The following is a 16,254-nucleotide window of genomic DNA, read 5'->3' on the forward strand; positions in this document are numbered from 1 at the left end:
TTATTTCAACACAGCTGATTTGGACTTATGCAAAATAAGTAAGTCAAATCCAGTATCCAAGACGCTGTTCATACCTATGCTCCAGAAAACAGGAATTATGTCTCAAAACAAGAGGTAGACAAGATGTCTTCAGTTTGGCAAAGTTTTAAGACCAGATTGCCCAAGTGCTAACTGCATCAAGAATCAAGAATCATGTAACAGCCCTGGCTGGTTGGTTTAGCGGTAGAGCATTTTCCCGGCATATAGACGTCCCAAGTTCGATTCCTGGTCAGGGCAAACCAGAGAAGCGCCCATCTGCTTCTCCTCCCTTCCCCCTCTCCTTTCTCTCTGTCTCTCTCTTTCCCTCCCACAGCCAAGGCTCCACTGGAACAAGGTTGGCTCCATGGCCTCACCTCAGGTGCTAGAATGGCTCCGGTTACAACAGAGCAATGCCCCAGATAGGCAGAGCATGCCCCCTAGTGGGCATGCCAGGTGGATCCCAGTCAGGTGCATGCGGGAGTTTGTCCCTTTGCTTCCTGGCTTCTCATTTAAGAAAAAAAAAAAAGAATCATGTAACCAAGCTGTACTATATAATTAAAGATAAAAATACTTGCCCAGAAACATTTCAGGTAAGTCATAATTACATAATCAAACAGTAACAGAAACAGGACTCAATGACTAAGAACAGAATAATTTCTTTCAATGCAATATTAAATCTGTACTTTGGCACTTCATGATAGTATGTCAACCAGTCTTACAATCTAGGAATTTTCCTCATAATCTCTTTAATGGTCTAGGACAGGGGTAGTCAACGTTTTTATACCTGTCACCCACTTTTATATCTCAGTAGTAAAATTTTCTAACTGTCCACCGGTTCCACAGTAATGGTGATTTATAAAGTAGGGAAGTAACTTTGCTTTATAAAATTTATAAAGCAAGCCCTGGCCGGTTGGCTCAGCGGTAGAGCATCGGCCTAGCGTGCGGAGGACCCGGGTTCGATTCCCGGCCAGGGCACATAGGAGAAGCGCCCATTTGCTTCTCCACCCCTCCGCCGCGCTTTCCTCTCTGTCTCTCTCTTCCCCTCCCGCAGCCAAGGCTCCATTGGAGCAAAGATGGCCCGGGCGCTGGGGATGGCTCTGTGGCCTCTGCCTCAGGCGCTAGAGTGGCTCTGGTCGCAATATGGCGACGCCCAGGATGGGCAGAGCATCGCCCCCTGGTGGGCAGAGCGTCGCCCCTGGTGGGCAGAGCGTCGCCCCTGGTGGGCGTGCTGGGTGGATCCCGGTCGGGCGCATGCGGGAGTCTGTCAGACTGTCTCTCCCTGTTTCCAGCTTCAGAAAAATGATAAAAAAAAACAGAAAAAAATTTATAAAGCAGAGTTACAGCAAGTTAAAGCATGTAATATAAATAATATAATTACTTTCCAAGTACTTTATGTCAAATTTTCGCTGTTTGGCAGAATAAATCTTTAAAAAACAACTTACTATAGTTGAATCTATCTTTTTATTTATACTTTGGTTGCTCCGCTACCACCCACCATGAAAGCTGGAACGCCCACTTATGGGTGGTACAGACCAGGTTGACTACCACTGGTCTAGGATCTACAATGAGAGAAAATGAAACAAACAGATGTAATGTAACTACAGTGGTACCTTGAGATAGAAATTTAATTCGTTCTGTAAACAAGCTCGTAAGTCAGTCAACTCGATATCAAACTGCAGATATTGGACCTGTGCTCCAACGTGTCAACTAGCGGCAGCTTCCCGAATCACGACTAATATCTCAGAATTTCACTTGGATCTTGAACAAAAATATGGACTGAGTCGCAGCTTGTATCTTAAAAAATTTGTATGTTGGTCTGTTAGTATCTCAAGGTACCACTGGATACCACTCTTGGATCTACTTGTTTATGCAGTCATTGGTTAATTACTGTATGTACCCTGACCAGTGATCAAACCCACAATCTTGGTCTATCAGGACAACACTCTTAACAAAATGAGCTACCTGGCCAGGACTGCCAGTCTTTGATAACTGATTTTCTATTGGCTGAAAAGCAAATGTGAGACTTCAACTTCTAATTAAAATGAACTAACAGGGACCAAATTTACCATCCCACCTGAACAACTTCAGAACCAGAAATACACATGAATCAACAAATTTCAGATATCAGACATCAACCAGTGCAGGAGAGTGATCTCTGAAAAACAGGAAACAAACACTGTGAGACCTACAACTGTTTCAGCTTACCGTATTTCCCCATGTATAAGACACACCTTTTTTGAAAAATTTGGAGTCTAAAACTGGGTGCATCTTATATAGTTGGTTATAGAAGTGTGGCGTTTCAAATGTCATAGATGGAACTGAAGATGAGACAATGTATGAAGACAGTGATTCGTCATCAGACACAGATGAGGACAAGCTAACAGATGGAAGTTATGACAGTGATGAGGAGTTGTACGAGTTTTATGAATAAAACCTGAGTGCAGTAACTTCATGTAATGCATTTTTTTCAAATTTCAGGCTCCAAAATTAAGGTACGACTTATGTATGGGAGCATCTTATACATAGGGAAATATGGTGCTTCCTGACAGCAGTAAAAGGAGGAGGTTTCAGGGGAAACCAAGAGATTCCTCCATCCCCACCAGCAAGTTTAAGGTCCAGGGAAGCCAAGATGACTAGAGTTGACAAAGGCAGAGTACCAGAGAAGAGAGATAAAAAGACAGAGGAATCTGGTGAACTAAAGAAAGCTCCCGTCAAGTTTTCAAGTATTGACCAGCATATATACATACATGTGAGAAACTGCCTGACAGAAAGGGGGGAAAAAACCCCAAAAAGGTAGAGGCAACAGAACTGAAACTAGCTGGTGTTCCCAACTGCCAGAGGGAAAATCTGGTAACTCATAAGGCATTTAGTAGTATAAAATCAGCCCTAAAGGCTGCTCTCATTTCGCCTAAGAAAGTTTAAGTCTGAAAAGATACAAACTGTTTCCAAGTAGCATCCCAAAACAAAGATCAATACTAATTACAAGAATACAAAAACATGCATCACCCCACAAAGGTAAAAATTCACAGTATCTGGAGCCCAATAAGAAATTACCAGGCATGCAAGGAAACAGGAGAGTAAGACTCAAAATGAAGAGAAAAATCAATAAAAACTAGTCCATAGGGGATGATCATAAAATTATAGACAGGCATTAAAAGTTGTATGTGTCCTAGGCCCTGGCTGGATGGCTCAGTGGTAGAGCGTTGGCCTAGCATGCAGGAGCCCTGGGTTCGATTCCCAGCTAAGGCACACAGGAGAAGCGCCCATCTGCTTCTCCACCCCTCCCCTTCTCCTTCCTCTCTGTCTCTCCCTCTCCTGCAGCCAAGGCTCCATTGGAGCCAAGTTTGCCCGAGCGCTGAAGATGGCTCTGTGGCCTCTGCCTCAGGGGCTAGAATGGCTCTACTGCAGCAGAGCGACGCCCCAAGATGGGCAGAGCATCGCCCCCTGGTGGGTGTGGCGGGTGGATCCCAGTCGGGCGCATGCGGGAGTCTGTCCGACTGCCTCCCCATTTCCAGCTTTGAAAAAATATAAATAAATAAATAAATAAATAAATAAAAAGTTGTATGTGTCCTATATGGTCAGAAACTACACAGAAGACTAAACATGTTAAGCAGGGACACACAGATAGCATATACATACAGTCAAACTAACTCTAAGTTTAACACTCGGTCTAAAATGACAGTACAGCAATAGACCTATTCAAGTTAAAACAAAGAGGAAAAAAACACTGAAAAAAATTACATCAGTGAACTCTTGAACAACTTTAAACAGCCATTGTGATATTCTTTAATATTTTTAATAGTTAATAAAACCATTGTAATAATCATAACCTGCATATCTTTTCCATACAAACAACTGTGAACCTAATTTGCTGCCTCCTGCATATGTAAATTGAAAGTCTCCAAACATGGATGGGCTGGGAACAACAAAAAAACCTGAAGAAATAAAGGCAAGAGAGAAAGAAACAAAGGTGGTGTGAGAAATACCCTTGATCTCTTTCCTTGAAATTTCAACAAATTGAATAGCTATAATGCAGTGGAGCAACCTTTACTGGGCTTGCAGTCGCGCCTGAAAGATTCGTGCACCAAATGGACTGACAGTGGGAAGGGTTGAGAAGGGGAGCAGAAGATAAGACGCACTCCTGGTCGTCTTCAGAGAGAAACGAAACCTGGGCTATCTATGATTTTGGCTGCCTGGGCTCCAGTGAGGGGAGAAACCCGCAGTGACTATGTATAATTCTGCTGGAAGAAATAGTAAGATTGAATCAAAGCAGCCGAGTGTAGGGTTACCGCCAGTGTTCCCACAGTCTGCCAGTAGCCCATACTTAGAAAGACACAAAAATACAAAATGTAGCCAGCCCCCAGCCTCCCACCCCTTGTGGGTATATAGAGTGGCAGAAAGACCCCAGAGCTAGTTCTACAGTCAATCTTGACCCTGAGGAACAGAGGTGCTCTGTGTCTGCTCCCATGGGATGCAGGAAGGAGCACCTAGAGGCCTCTAATGCCATTGCTAAAGCCGTAAACTTCATGGCACACCCCCACCCATCATCACGACTGCAGCCCTGCCTCCATCATCCCGACAGCAACTTCTCAGTGGAGGCCAGCCTTGGAATTTCACAGCTAAAACTTGTAGTCCAGAACCCCCTACAGGAACAAAATAGAAAACCTTTTTTTGCTTGGGAGTTCAGGAGGGATTTTTCTTTGCCTCTAATTTTTTCTTTTTTTTTCAGTTATTCTTTGTTGTTGCTGTTTTGTTTGTTTTCAATTATTGTCTTCTGGTTTTTGTTGTTTATTTTGTGGTTTTCCTTTGTTTTTTATTTTATTTTCAATTTTATCATTTTTATTTTTCATTGTTGTTTTTTGCTTGATTTATTAACAATACCACTCCTAAATGCCCTCAAATGCAGGAAAATATAATATACCTAACCAATAAAAAGACAAAATTCAGAAAGAAAATGAATACTCCACAGAAAGCAATCTCTATCACATGGAAACCTTGGAGTTAAAAAACAGAGAGTCAAAATTGAAGTTCTAAAAATACTCAGCAAGACATGAGAAAACACCATTCGGCAACTTAATGAGCTCAGAAAACAAAATGAATACTGACCAAGGAGATTGAAACTTTAATAACAAAGGTGAAAAACTCAATACATGAATTGAAAACTGAGCTAGCAAGTTTACCTAATAGAAAAGGCCAGATAGGGGAGAAAATTAGTGACGTCGAAGACAAGTAACTAGAGATGATACAGAGGGAAGAAGAGAGACACTCAAGAATTTTTAAAAATGAGAGAGCTCAGCCCTGGCCGGTTGTCTCAGTGGTAGAGGGTCAGCTTGATGTGAGGAAATCCCGGGTTCAATTCCTGGTCAGGGCACACACGAGAGGCACTCATCTGCTTCTCCTCCCACCCTCTCCTTCTTTACCATTGAAGCCGTGGCTGCGGGGAAGCTCCCGCAGCCACGGCTTCAATGGTCTAAGCAAGTTAGCCCTGGGCACTGTGGATGGCTCCATGGTCTTGCCTCAGTTGCCAAGCAACAGAGCCATGCCCCAGATGGGTAGAGCATCGTCCCATAGTGGGCTTGCCTGGTGGATCTTGGTTGGGGCGCATGTAGGAGTCTGTCTCTCTGCCTCCCCAATAATAATAATAATAATAATAATAATAAAATAATAATAATAAAAATAAAAGAGAGCTCTATGAGAATTGTTTGACTATCAGAAAAAGCAATTTAAAAAAATTAAAAAAAAAAAGAAAAAGCAATTTAAGAATAATGAGTGTTTCAGAAGAAGAAAGGGAGAAAGGAATAAACTATTCAAACAAATAATTGATCAGAACATCCCAAGCCTACGGAAGGAGTTAGATTTTTGAATCCAGGAAGCAAACAGAACACCTAGCTACCTCAATCCAAACAGACCATCACCTCCAAGGTACATTGTAATATAATAAACATGTAAAAAAATCAATGACGAAGAAAGAATCTTCAAGTCAGCTAGGGAAACAACAACATAACATATAAAGTAGGTCCATTAAGTTATCATCAGATTTCTCAGGAGAAAGTCTACAAGCCAGAAGAGAGTAGACAAAAACATTCAAAGTACTGAAAGAGGCATTACAAGACAGGAATACTATATCCATTAAAATTATCCTTCAAATATAAGTGTGATATAAAAACTTTTAGACATATCACCAGAAAACCCCCACTGCAGGAAATACTCAAAGGGAGGTATTGTACTGGTCACAAAGAACAAAACAACACAAAACTACGAGTAAAAACTCCAACAAGGTTATAATAAAAACCAAGGATAATCTGAGACAACAAAAGCATGTAAGAGAAGAAGATAAAGATTTGCTGTAGCAAAGGAGGATGGAGTGCAGAAGCACTCATGAGACAAAGGACTCTTGTATATATGAAATTTTTTCTCAATAGCCCAACGGAAATGACTCATGAAAAAACTGAAACTGAAAGACATACCTTAAAAAAAGAATAGATGACAGAAGCATGGAATACTACCAACCAAAACCTGACAGAAACACAAAGAAAAAGAACCAAAGGAGACAGAGAGGTACCAGAAAACAAAACATAAAATGGCTATAGGAAATCCTAGTGTGTCAATAATTACCCTAAATGTAAATGGACTGAACTCACCAATAAAGAGGCACAGAGTAGCAGATTGGATCAAAAAGCGAAACCCAAACATATGCTGCCTTCAGGAGACACATCTAAGCTGCAGGGACAAAAGTAGAATCAAAGTGTAAGGTTGGAATATGATTCTGCAAGCAAATATTACCTAAAGAAAAGCAGGTATAGCCATATTTATATCTGACAATACTGACTTCAAGACAACAAAGGAAACAGAAATAGATGGACATTTCATAATGATAAAGCGATACTATATCAAGACCTAATAGTTGTTAAAATATATGCATCACATAAGAAAGCACCAAAATATATAAGAAATCTACAAACAGAACAAAAAAGCAAGATACACAATAACAATCACATTTGGAAATCTCAACACAACTACTGACAACTTTAGACAGATCATCCAAACAGAAAATCAATAAAGAAATATTGATTGGCCTTCCCTGGCCAGATAGCTGCTGGTTAGAGCCCTGTCCAAAAGCATGGAGGTTGCTAGTTCAGTCCAATCAGGGCATATACAGGAACAGATGTTCCTGTCTCTCTCCTGATCTCTCTACTCCTCTCTCTAAAAGCAATAAAATAAAAATAAATAAATAAATATTGGTCTAAAATGACACATTTCCTCCCAGAACATCAGATTATACATTCTTTTTCCAGTGTGCATGGAACATTATCAAGTATGTTAGGCCACAAAACTAAAATCAACAAATTTAAAAAGATTAAAATGATACCAAGAATCTTCTCTGATGATAAACCTTTAAAATTAGTATCCAGCTGCAGAAAAGAAGTAGAGAAATCAACAAAAATGTGCAAATTAAACAACATACTTCTAAAAATGACTGGTTCAATGAAGAAATAAAAATAGAGATCAAAGGATATATACAGACAAATGAGAATGACAATATGACATATCAAAACTTCTGGGATGCAGCAAAAGAAGCACTAAAGGGAAGTTTATATTACTATAGGCTTCTATTGAGAAACAAAAGAGATCCTTAGTAAACAACCTAACTTCACATCTTAACTAGAAATAGAACAAAGAGAACCCAAAGTCAGCAAAAGAAAGGAAATAGTAAAAATTAGAGAACTAAATGAAATAACAAAGAAAAAACTATAGGAAAAATTAATACAACAGAGAGCTAGTTCTTTGAAAAGATCAATAAAATTGACAAATCCCCGGCTATACTCATTAAGGAAAAGAGAGAAATGACTCATATAAACAAAATCTGAAATGAAAGAGAAATTACCACAGACATCACAGATATAATACAAATAACCATATTACAATACTATGAAAGATTACATGCTACCTAATTCAACAATCTGGAAGAAATACGTAAGTTCCTAGAACTATATAATCTTCCTAGCTTGAGTCACAAAAAATTGAAAAACCTAAATAGATCTGTAAGCACGGAGGAAATAGAAACAATCAAAAACCTTCCAAAAATTAAAACTCAAGGACCAGATGGCTATACTAGTGAATTCTACCAAACATTCAAAGAAGATTGGTACCGATCCTCCTCAAAATCTTCCCCAAAATAGAAGAAGCAATACTCCCTAACACATTTTATGATGCCAACATAACCTGATACCAAAACCTAGCAAGGACAACACAAGAAAATACAAACCAATGTCTCTAATAAATATAGTTGCAAAAAGCCTAAACAAAATACTAGCATGTCAAATACAACAATACATTAAAAAAGTAACGATCAGGCCTTGGCCGGTTGGCTCAGTGGTAAAGCGTCGGCCTGGCGTGCGGAAGTCCCGGGTTCGATTCCTGGCCAGGGCACACAGGAGAAGCGCCCATCTGCTCCTCCACCCCTCCCCCTCTCCTTCCTCTCCGTCTCTCTCTTCCCCTCCTGCAGCCAAGGCTCCATTGGAGCAAAGATGGCCCGGGCGCTGGGGATGGCTCCACGGCCTCTGCCTCAGGTGCTAGACTGGCTCTGGTCGCAACAGAGCGACGTCCCGGATGGGCAGAGCATCGCCCCCTGGTGGGTGTGCCGGGTGGATCCCAGTCGGGTGCATGCGGGAGTCTGACTGCCTCCCCGTTTCCAGCTTCAGAAAAATACCAAAAAAAAAAAAAAAGTAATGATCAAGTGAGATTCATTCCAGGAGCACAAGGATGGTTCAACATATGTAAATCTATCAATATAATACACCACATCAATAAACCAAAGGACAAAAATCATACAATCCTATCAATAGATGCAGAAAAGGCATTTGATAAGATACAACATCCATTTATGTCTAAATACTCACTATATATAACAAACACAAAATAGTGAAAAACTGAATGCTTTTTCTCTAAAATCAGGAATAAGACAAGGCTGACCACTCTCCAATTTTATTTACCATAGTACTGGAAGTCCTAGCCAGAAAAATCAGGCAACAGAAAGAATTAAAAGACATCCGTATTGGGAAAAAAATAAAGTTATCACTTTTTGCAGATGATAGTATCCTGTACATAGAAAACTCCAGGCCCTGGCCAGTGGCTAAATGGATAGCATCGACTCAATATATGGACGTCCTGGGTTCAGTTCCCAGTCAGGGCACCCAGGAAAAGCTACCATCTGCCTCTGCCTACCTCCTTCTCTCTTCCCTCAGCCAGTGGCTCAAATGGTTTGAGCGCGGCCCTGGGTGCTAAAGATAGCTCCATTGGAGCGCATCAGCCTCAGGTGCTAAAAATAGCTCAGCATCAGCCCCAGATGGGGTTGCCAGGTGGATCCCAGTCTGGGTGCATGTGGGAGTTTGCCTATCTTCTCTCAAAAAAAAAAAGAAGAAAGGCAAGAGTCAACTTGTTATCTTCAGCCTAAAGAACGAAGATGGATTCTTTAGTCACACCAAAACTCAAGAATTTTGGAACATAAACACACACACATAAAATAAAACAAACATAAATCTTGGTGACCTAGGATTATGCAATTGTTAGCTATAACACTAACAGCATAAACAAAAGAAATATTAGATAAACTACTTCAAAATTAAAACCTTTGTGCCACAATGAACACGATTAATAAGGTAAAAAAAAAAAAGCTAAAGGGAGAAATTATTTGATAATCATAAATCTGATAAGACAATTGCATCCAGATTATATACAGAACACTTACAACTTGGTAGTAAAAAGACAAATGAACCAAGTTAAAAACAGGCAAAGATCTACATACTTCTTCAAAGAAGATACACAAATGGCCAACAAGCACGTGAAAAGATGCTCCACATAATCAGCCTGTAAAGAAATGCAAATCAAAACCACAATGATACACTATTCACATCCACTAGCATGACTATAAACAAAAAGATGGAGGGAAAAAAAAAGCCTGACCAGACAGTGGTGCAATTGATAAGAGCATCGACCTGGGATGCTGAGAACCCAGGTTCAAAACCCCAAGGTTGCCAGCTTGACGCGGGCTCATCTGGCTTGAGTGCAGGGTCACTGACTTGAGCATGGGATCATGGACATGACCCCATGGTCGCTGGCTGGAGCCCAAAGGTTGCTGGCTTGAAGCACAAGGTTGCAAATTTGAGTCCAGGGTAGCTAGTCTGCGCAGGGGCTACTCGCTTTGTTGGAGCCCCCAGTCAGGGCACATATGAGAAAGCAATCAATGAACAACTAAGGTGCTGCAACAAAGTGTTGACGCTTCTAGTCTCTCTCCCTTCCTGTCTGTCCATGTCCCCCAACCACTCCCACTCTCTCTCTTAAAAAAAAACACACCAAAAAACAGACAGACAATAACAAGTACTGGCAAAGTAGGGAGAAACTGGAACCCTCACATGCTGCTGGTGGAAAGGTAAAGACACCAGGCACTTGGGAAAATAACCTAGCAGTTCTTCAAAAACATTAAGATACAAGTTACCACATGAGCCAGCTATTCACAGGTATGTACCCGAAAGAGATAAAAACATCCACACAAAAACTCAAACATGAATGTTCATAGCAGAATTACTCTTAAGAGTCAAGAAAACAATCCTGTTCCCTGGGCCGATAGCTCAGCTGGTTAGAGCATCGTTCCAAAGCACAGAGGTTGTTGGTTCAATCCCCAGTCAGGGCACATGCAGGAACAGACTGATGTTTCTGTCTCTCTTTCTCCCCTCCTCTCCAAAAATCAATTAAAAATAAAAAATCCAAATGTCCACCAACTGATTAATAAATAAAATGTGGTCTACTCATACAATAGATTACATGAAGTACTGATACACGCTACAACATAACTGAACACTGAAAGAAGTTGGTGACCATATGTTACATGACCCCATTTACATTTATATAAAGTATCCAGAAGGGTCAAAAATCCATTGAGATGGAAAGAAAATTGACTTTAACAAGGGCTGGCTATTTGGGAAATGACTGCTAATGTGTATACAACTCTGGCAATACACAAAAACCACTGATGTGCATTTTAAGGGAATCGTGTGAATGATATCTCAGGGTTTTATCAAAAAGAGATACAGGTAAAAAATTTTCCCCACTTGATGAAATCTACAAACCCACAGACACAAAAAGCTCAGTAAACCCCAAGCACACGACAATTCCACAAAGAACAAAAAAGAAGACTATATACAGGAGCATTTTAAACAAATGCCTTAAAACAAATGATAAAATCTTAAAAGCAGTCAGAGAAAAAATAATTCTATTTCACACAGAGAAATAAAAATAAAATGTCTGCAGATTTCTAGTTGTCATCAATATAAGAGATAAGACTGCAGAGCAAAATCTTTAATATACTGAAAAAAAAATCCTGTCAACTTAGCAACCCAGAGAAAATATCTTTCAAAGGCAAGTTACAAGATGAACAGCCACAGCAATGGATGGTATAGTGACGGCTGCACAACACTATGAATGTATTTGATAGAAACCTTCCCACAGCCTGACCAGGTGGTGGTGCAGTGGGTAGAGTGTCGGACTGGGATGCAGAAGACCCAGGTTCGAGACCCCAAGGTTGCCAGCTTGAGCACAAGCTCATCTGGGTTGAGCAAAAAAAAAAAAAAAAAAAAAAAAAGCAAAGCTCACCAGCTCGGACCTAAGGTCACTGAGCAAGGGGTCACTCGGTCTGCTGAAGGCCCACGGTCAAGGCACATATGAGAAAGCAATCAATGAACAACTAAGATGTCACAACGAGAAACTAATGATTGATGCTTCTCATCTCTCTCCGTTCCTGTCTGTCTGTCCCTATCTATCCCTCTCTCTGACTCTCTCTCTGTCCCTGTAAAACAAAAAACAAAAAAAAACACCTTCCCACAAAGAAAATTCTATAACATGATGGATTCATTGGTGAAATAATTTAAGAAATAATATCAATTCTACAAAAATTCATCCAGAAAACTGAAGATGATACTTTCCAACCCCTTCTACAAGACTAACATTACACTATTGCCAAAATAGTGCAAAAAAAAAAAAAGATCCTACAACCCAATATCCCTCATGAATACAAATGCAAAATTTAATAAAATCTTTTTTTTTTTAGCTAGTAATACACATTTTTTTTAATAAATTTTTATTAATGGTAATGGGATGACATTAATAAATCAGGGTACATATATTCAAAGAAAACATGTCTAGGTTATTTTGTCATCAAATTATGTTGCAAACCCCTCGCCCAAAGTCAGATTGTCCTCCGTCACCCTCTATCTAGTTCTCTGTGCCCCTCCCCCTCCCCCTAACTCTCTCCCTCCCATGTCCTCCCTCCCCCCCCACCCTTGGTAACCACCACACTCTTGTCCATGTCTTAGTCTCATTTTTATGTTCCACCAATGTATGGAATCATGTAGTTCTTGTTTTTTTCTGATTTACTTATTTCACTCCTTATAATGTTATCAAGATCCCACCATTTTGCTGTAAATGATCTGATGTCATCATTTCTTATGGCTGAGTAGTATTCCATAGTGTATATGTGCCACATCTTCTTTATCCAGTCTTCTATTGAAGGGCTTTTTGGTTGTTTCCATGTCTTGGCCACTGTGAACAGTGCTGCAATGAACATGGGGCTACATGTGTCTTCACGTATCAATGTTTCTGAGGTTTTGGGGTATATACCCAGTAGAGGGATTGCTGGGTCATAAGGTAGTTCTATTTGCAGTTTTTTGAGGAACCACCATACTTTCCTCCATAATGGTTGTACTACTTTACAGTCCCACCAACAGTGAATGAGGGTTCCTTTTTCTCCACAGCCTCTCCAACATTTGCTATTACCCGTCTTGTTGATAATAGCTAATCTAACAGGAGTGAGGTGGTATCTCATTGTAGTTTTGATTTGCATTTCTCTAATAACTAATGAAGCTGAGCATCTTTTCATATATCTGTTGGCCATTTGTATCTCTTCCTGGGAGAAGTGTCTGTTCATGTCCTCTTCCCATTTTTTTATTGGATTGTTTGTTAATAAAATCTTAATAAATCAAATTCATCAATATATTAAGAGGACAACTACCAAATAAGATTTGTGCCAGGAAATCCAAGGTTCACTGAACATTACAAAAAGAAATCATTCAAAAATTTTTTTCTTAGAAAATAATCTAAGTAAAATGCAGAAAGAGCAGTTGGCAAAAATCAGTAATACCTACTACTGATTAAAAAACAAAAACAAAAAACTTAGTAAGCTAAGAATAGAACTTCCTCAATTTTTTAAGTGAGAGGAGGAGGGGTAGAAAGACAGACTCCCACATGCGCCCTGACCGGGATCCACCCAGCAACCCCCCGCCCTGCTCCGTCTAAGGCCCTGCACTCAGACCAACAGAGAACTCAACACATAGAGAGAAGGGGGAAATGGAAGAGAGAAGCAGATGGTTGCTATTTCTGTGTGCCCTGACTGGGGATCAAACCCAGGACGTCCACAAGCCAGGCCGACTCCATTGAGCAACCAGTCAGGGCCTTCCTTAATCTTGAAAAAGGGAATCTACAAAAACCTTAGTGATAAATGACTGCTTTCCCCCCAAGATTAGACACAAAGCAAGAATGTGTCCTCTAACCACTCCCATTCAGCATTATACTGGAGGTTCTAGCCATTGCAGTGACCAGAAAAATTAAAATTTGGAAAGGTAGAAATAAAGCAACCTTTATTTCCAAATGGCACAATCATCCATGTAAAAATCCTATGAAATTTATAAAAATGCTACTAATAAGTGAGATTAGCAAGGTCATAGCAATGGCCTAATATACAAAAATATCTATTATACTTCTATAAACTAGTCATAAACAGAAACCAAATTCCAAAATGGCAACATTTACAATACCATCAAAATTATGAACTGCTTCGGGGCAAATTTGACAAAAAAATAATAAAATGTGCAGCACTTGTATATTAAAAACAAAACTGCTGAAAGAGATGAAAGAAGTTCTAAATAAGTGAATAGATTTATAGTGTTCATAAGATGTCAGATCTCTCCAAATCAGTTCTGAGTCAACACAATACCAATCATAATATCGGCAAGTTTGAAACTGGCAAGATGATTTCAAAATTTCGATGAAAATTTAAACGACTTAGAGAAGGCAAAACAACAACAAAACATAGCTGGAGGACTAACATGATATTATAATACCTGATTTCAGGACTTACTATATAAAGAACTCTCAAAATTCCCTAAGAAAAAAACAAATTTTCAAAATGAGCAAAAGATTTTTTTTTTTTTAACAGAGACAGAGAGAAGGATAGATAGGGACAGACAGGAACGAAGAGAGATGAGAAGCATCAATCATCAGTTTTTCGTTGCGACACCTTAGTAGTTCATTAATTGCTTTCTCATATGTGCCTTGACCACAGGCCCTCCAGCAGACTGAGTAACCCCTTGCTCAAGCCAGTGACCTCGGGTCCAAGCTGGTGAGCTTTGCTCAAACCAGATGAGCCCGCGCTCAAGCTGGCGACCTCGGGGTCTCGAACCTGGGTCTTCCACATTCCAGTCCAACGCTCTATCCACTGTGCCACTGCCTGGTCAGGCATGAGCAAAGATTTTTAACAGACACTTCACCCAAGAAGATAAACAGATGGCAAATAATAACAAAAAAATTCTTGACATCAGCATTTATTAGGGAAATCCAAGTCCACAATGAGATTCCATTACACATCCCACCCAGGCTAAAATTAAAAAGCTTGCTTGACCAGGCAGTGGTACAGTGGACAGTGTTAGACTGGATGCAGAGGACTCGGGTTTGAAGCCCCGAGGTCACCAGCTTGAGTGCAGGCTCATCTTACTTGAGCACAGGGTCGCTGGCTTAAGTGTGGGATCATAGACATGATCCCATGGTCTCTGGCTTGAGCCCAAGGTCACTGGCTCTGCTGCAGCCCCCCAGTCAAGGTACATATAAGAAAGCAATCAATGAACAACTAAGGAGACTAAAGAGCCGCAACAAAGAATTGATGTTTCTCATCTCTCTCCCTTCCTGTCTGTCCCTATCTGTCCCTCTCTCTGTCTCTATCACAAAAATAAATAAATACAATGCAATACAATAAATACAATACAATACAATGCTTGCCCTGACCTAACCAGTGGTGGTGCACTGAATAGAGTGTTGACCTGAGACGCTGAGATCTCAGGTTTGAAGCCCTGAGGTCACTGGCTTGAGCCCAAATTCCCTGGCTTGGCTAGGGCCCACAGGTCAAGGCATGTATGAGAAGCATTCATGAACAACTCGAGTGACACAACTACAAGTTGACACTTTTCATCTCTTTCCCTTCCTGTCTGTCACTCCCCCCCCCCCCAAAAAAAGTCAGGATTAGGTAAATTGATTCTGAATTTCATCGTTAAAAAGAAAAATAGCCAGCCCTGGTCAGTTGGCTCAGCAGTAGGGCGTGGACATGGGTAAAAAACTATTCCCAATACTTGACTGTTTAAAATAAAAATTACACTTTATGAGACTTATAACATATGTAGAAGTAAAATATATGACAGCAATAGCACAAAGTCTAGAAGAGAAATAGAAGTATATTGCTGTTAGGCTCATACTTTAAGTCAGCGGTCAGGAACCTATGGCTCGCGAGCCAGATGTGGCTCTTTTGAAGGCTGCATCTGGCTTGCAGACAAATCTTTAATAAAAAAAATAACATTAAAAATATAAAACATTCTCATGTATTACAATCCATTCATTTCCTATCACTCATGTTCATGGTTTCGGGTGGCTGGAGCCAATCACAGCTGTCCTCCGGGACAACACCAAATTTTTATTGGATAATTCGTAAGGTACACGGGTTGTTGTATGGCTCTCACAGAATTATATTTTAAAATATGTGGCGTTCATGGCTCTCAGCCAAAAAGGTTCCCAAACCCTGCTTTAAGTGAAGTGGAAGTGGTATATTACTACTGATACACCTTATATTATAAACTCAAAGCAACCATTGTTATTTGTTAAAGAGTTACATAAAACTAATTAGATAACTAAGGAGATAAAATGCAATTTTATAAAAAATACTTTACCTAGTTAATCAAAAGGAAAGAAAAAAAGCAACAACAACAAAAAAGAAAATATAGTTGACCCTTAAACAATGCAGGGGTTAGGGTGCCAACCCCTTGACACACGAAAACTGCAAACATATAACTTTTGACTCCCCCAAAACTTAAGTTGCCTTTTGAAATCCATAAGGGTGTGGGGATGGGGAGGACTGGAGTTGGT

At 40.1% G+C, this 16,254-nt stretch overlaps 1 protein-coding gene across 9 annotated transcripts in view; it reads right to left on the minus strand.

The window, feature by feature from the left end:
• The window catches only part of CNOT6 (CCR4-NOT transcription complex subunit 6), a 78,898-nt gene that overhangs the window by 31,188 nt on the left and 31,456 nt on the right, over positions 1-16,254 (minus strand). The window contains exon 3 of one of the 9 annotated variants that reach the window (XM_066272431.1): positions 6,660-6,738. The exons of the other annotated variants lie outside the window; for them this stretch is intronic. Coding sequence (XP_066128528.1) covers positions 6,660-6,711 — 52 coding nt within the window. The 5' untranslated portion in view covers positions 6,712-6,738. The remainder of the gene's footprint in view (positions 1-6,659; positions 6,739-16,254) is intronic. 9 annotated transcript variants of the gene reach the window in all.

Source organism: Saccopteryx bilineata, chromosome 4 (assembly GCF_036850765.1).
Source record: "Saccopteryx bilineata isolate mSacBil1 chromosome 4, mSacBil1_pri_phased_curated, whole genome shotgun sequence".
In the NCBI taxonomy this organism is placed as follows: Eukaryota; Metazoa; Chordata; class Mammalia; order Chiroptera; family Emballonuridae; genus Saccopteryx; species Saccopteryx bilineata.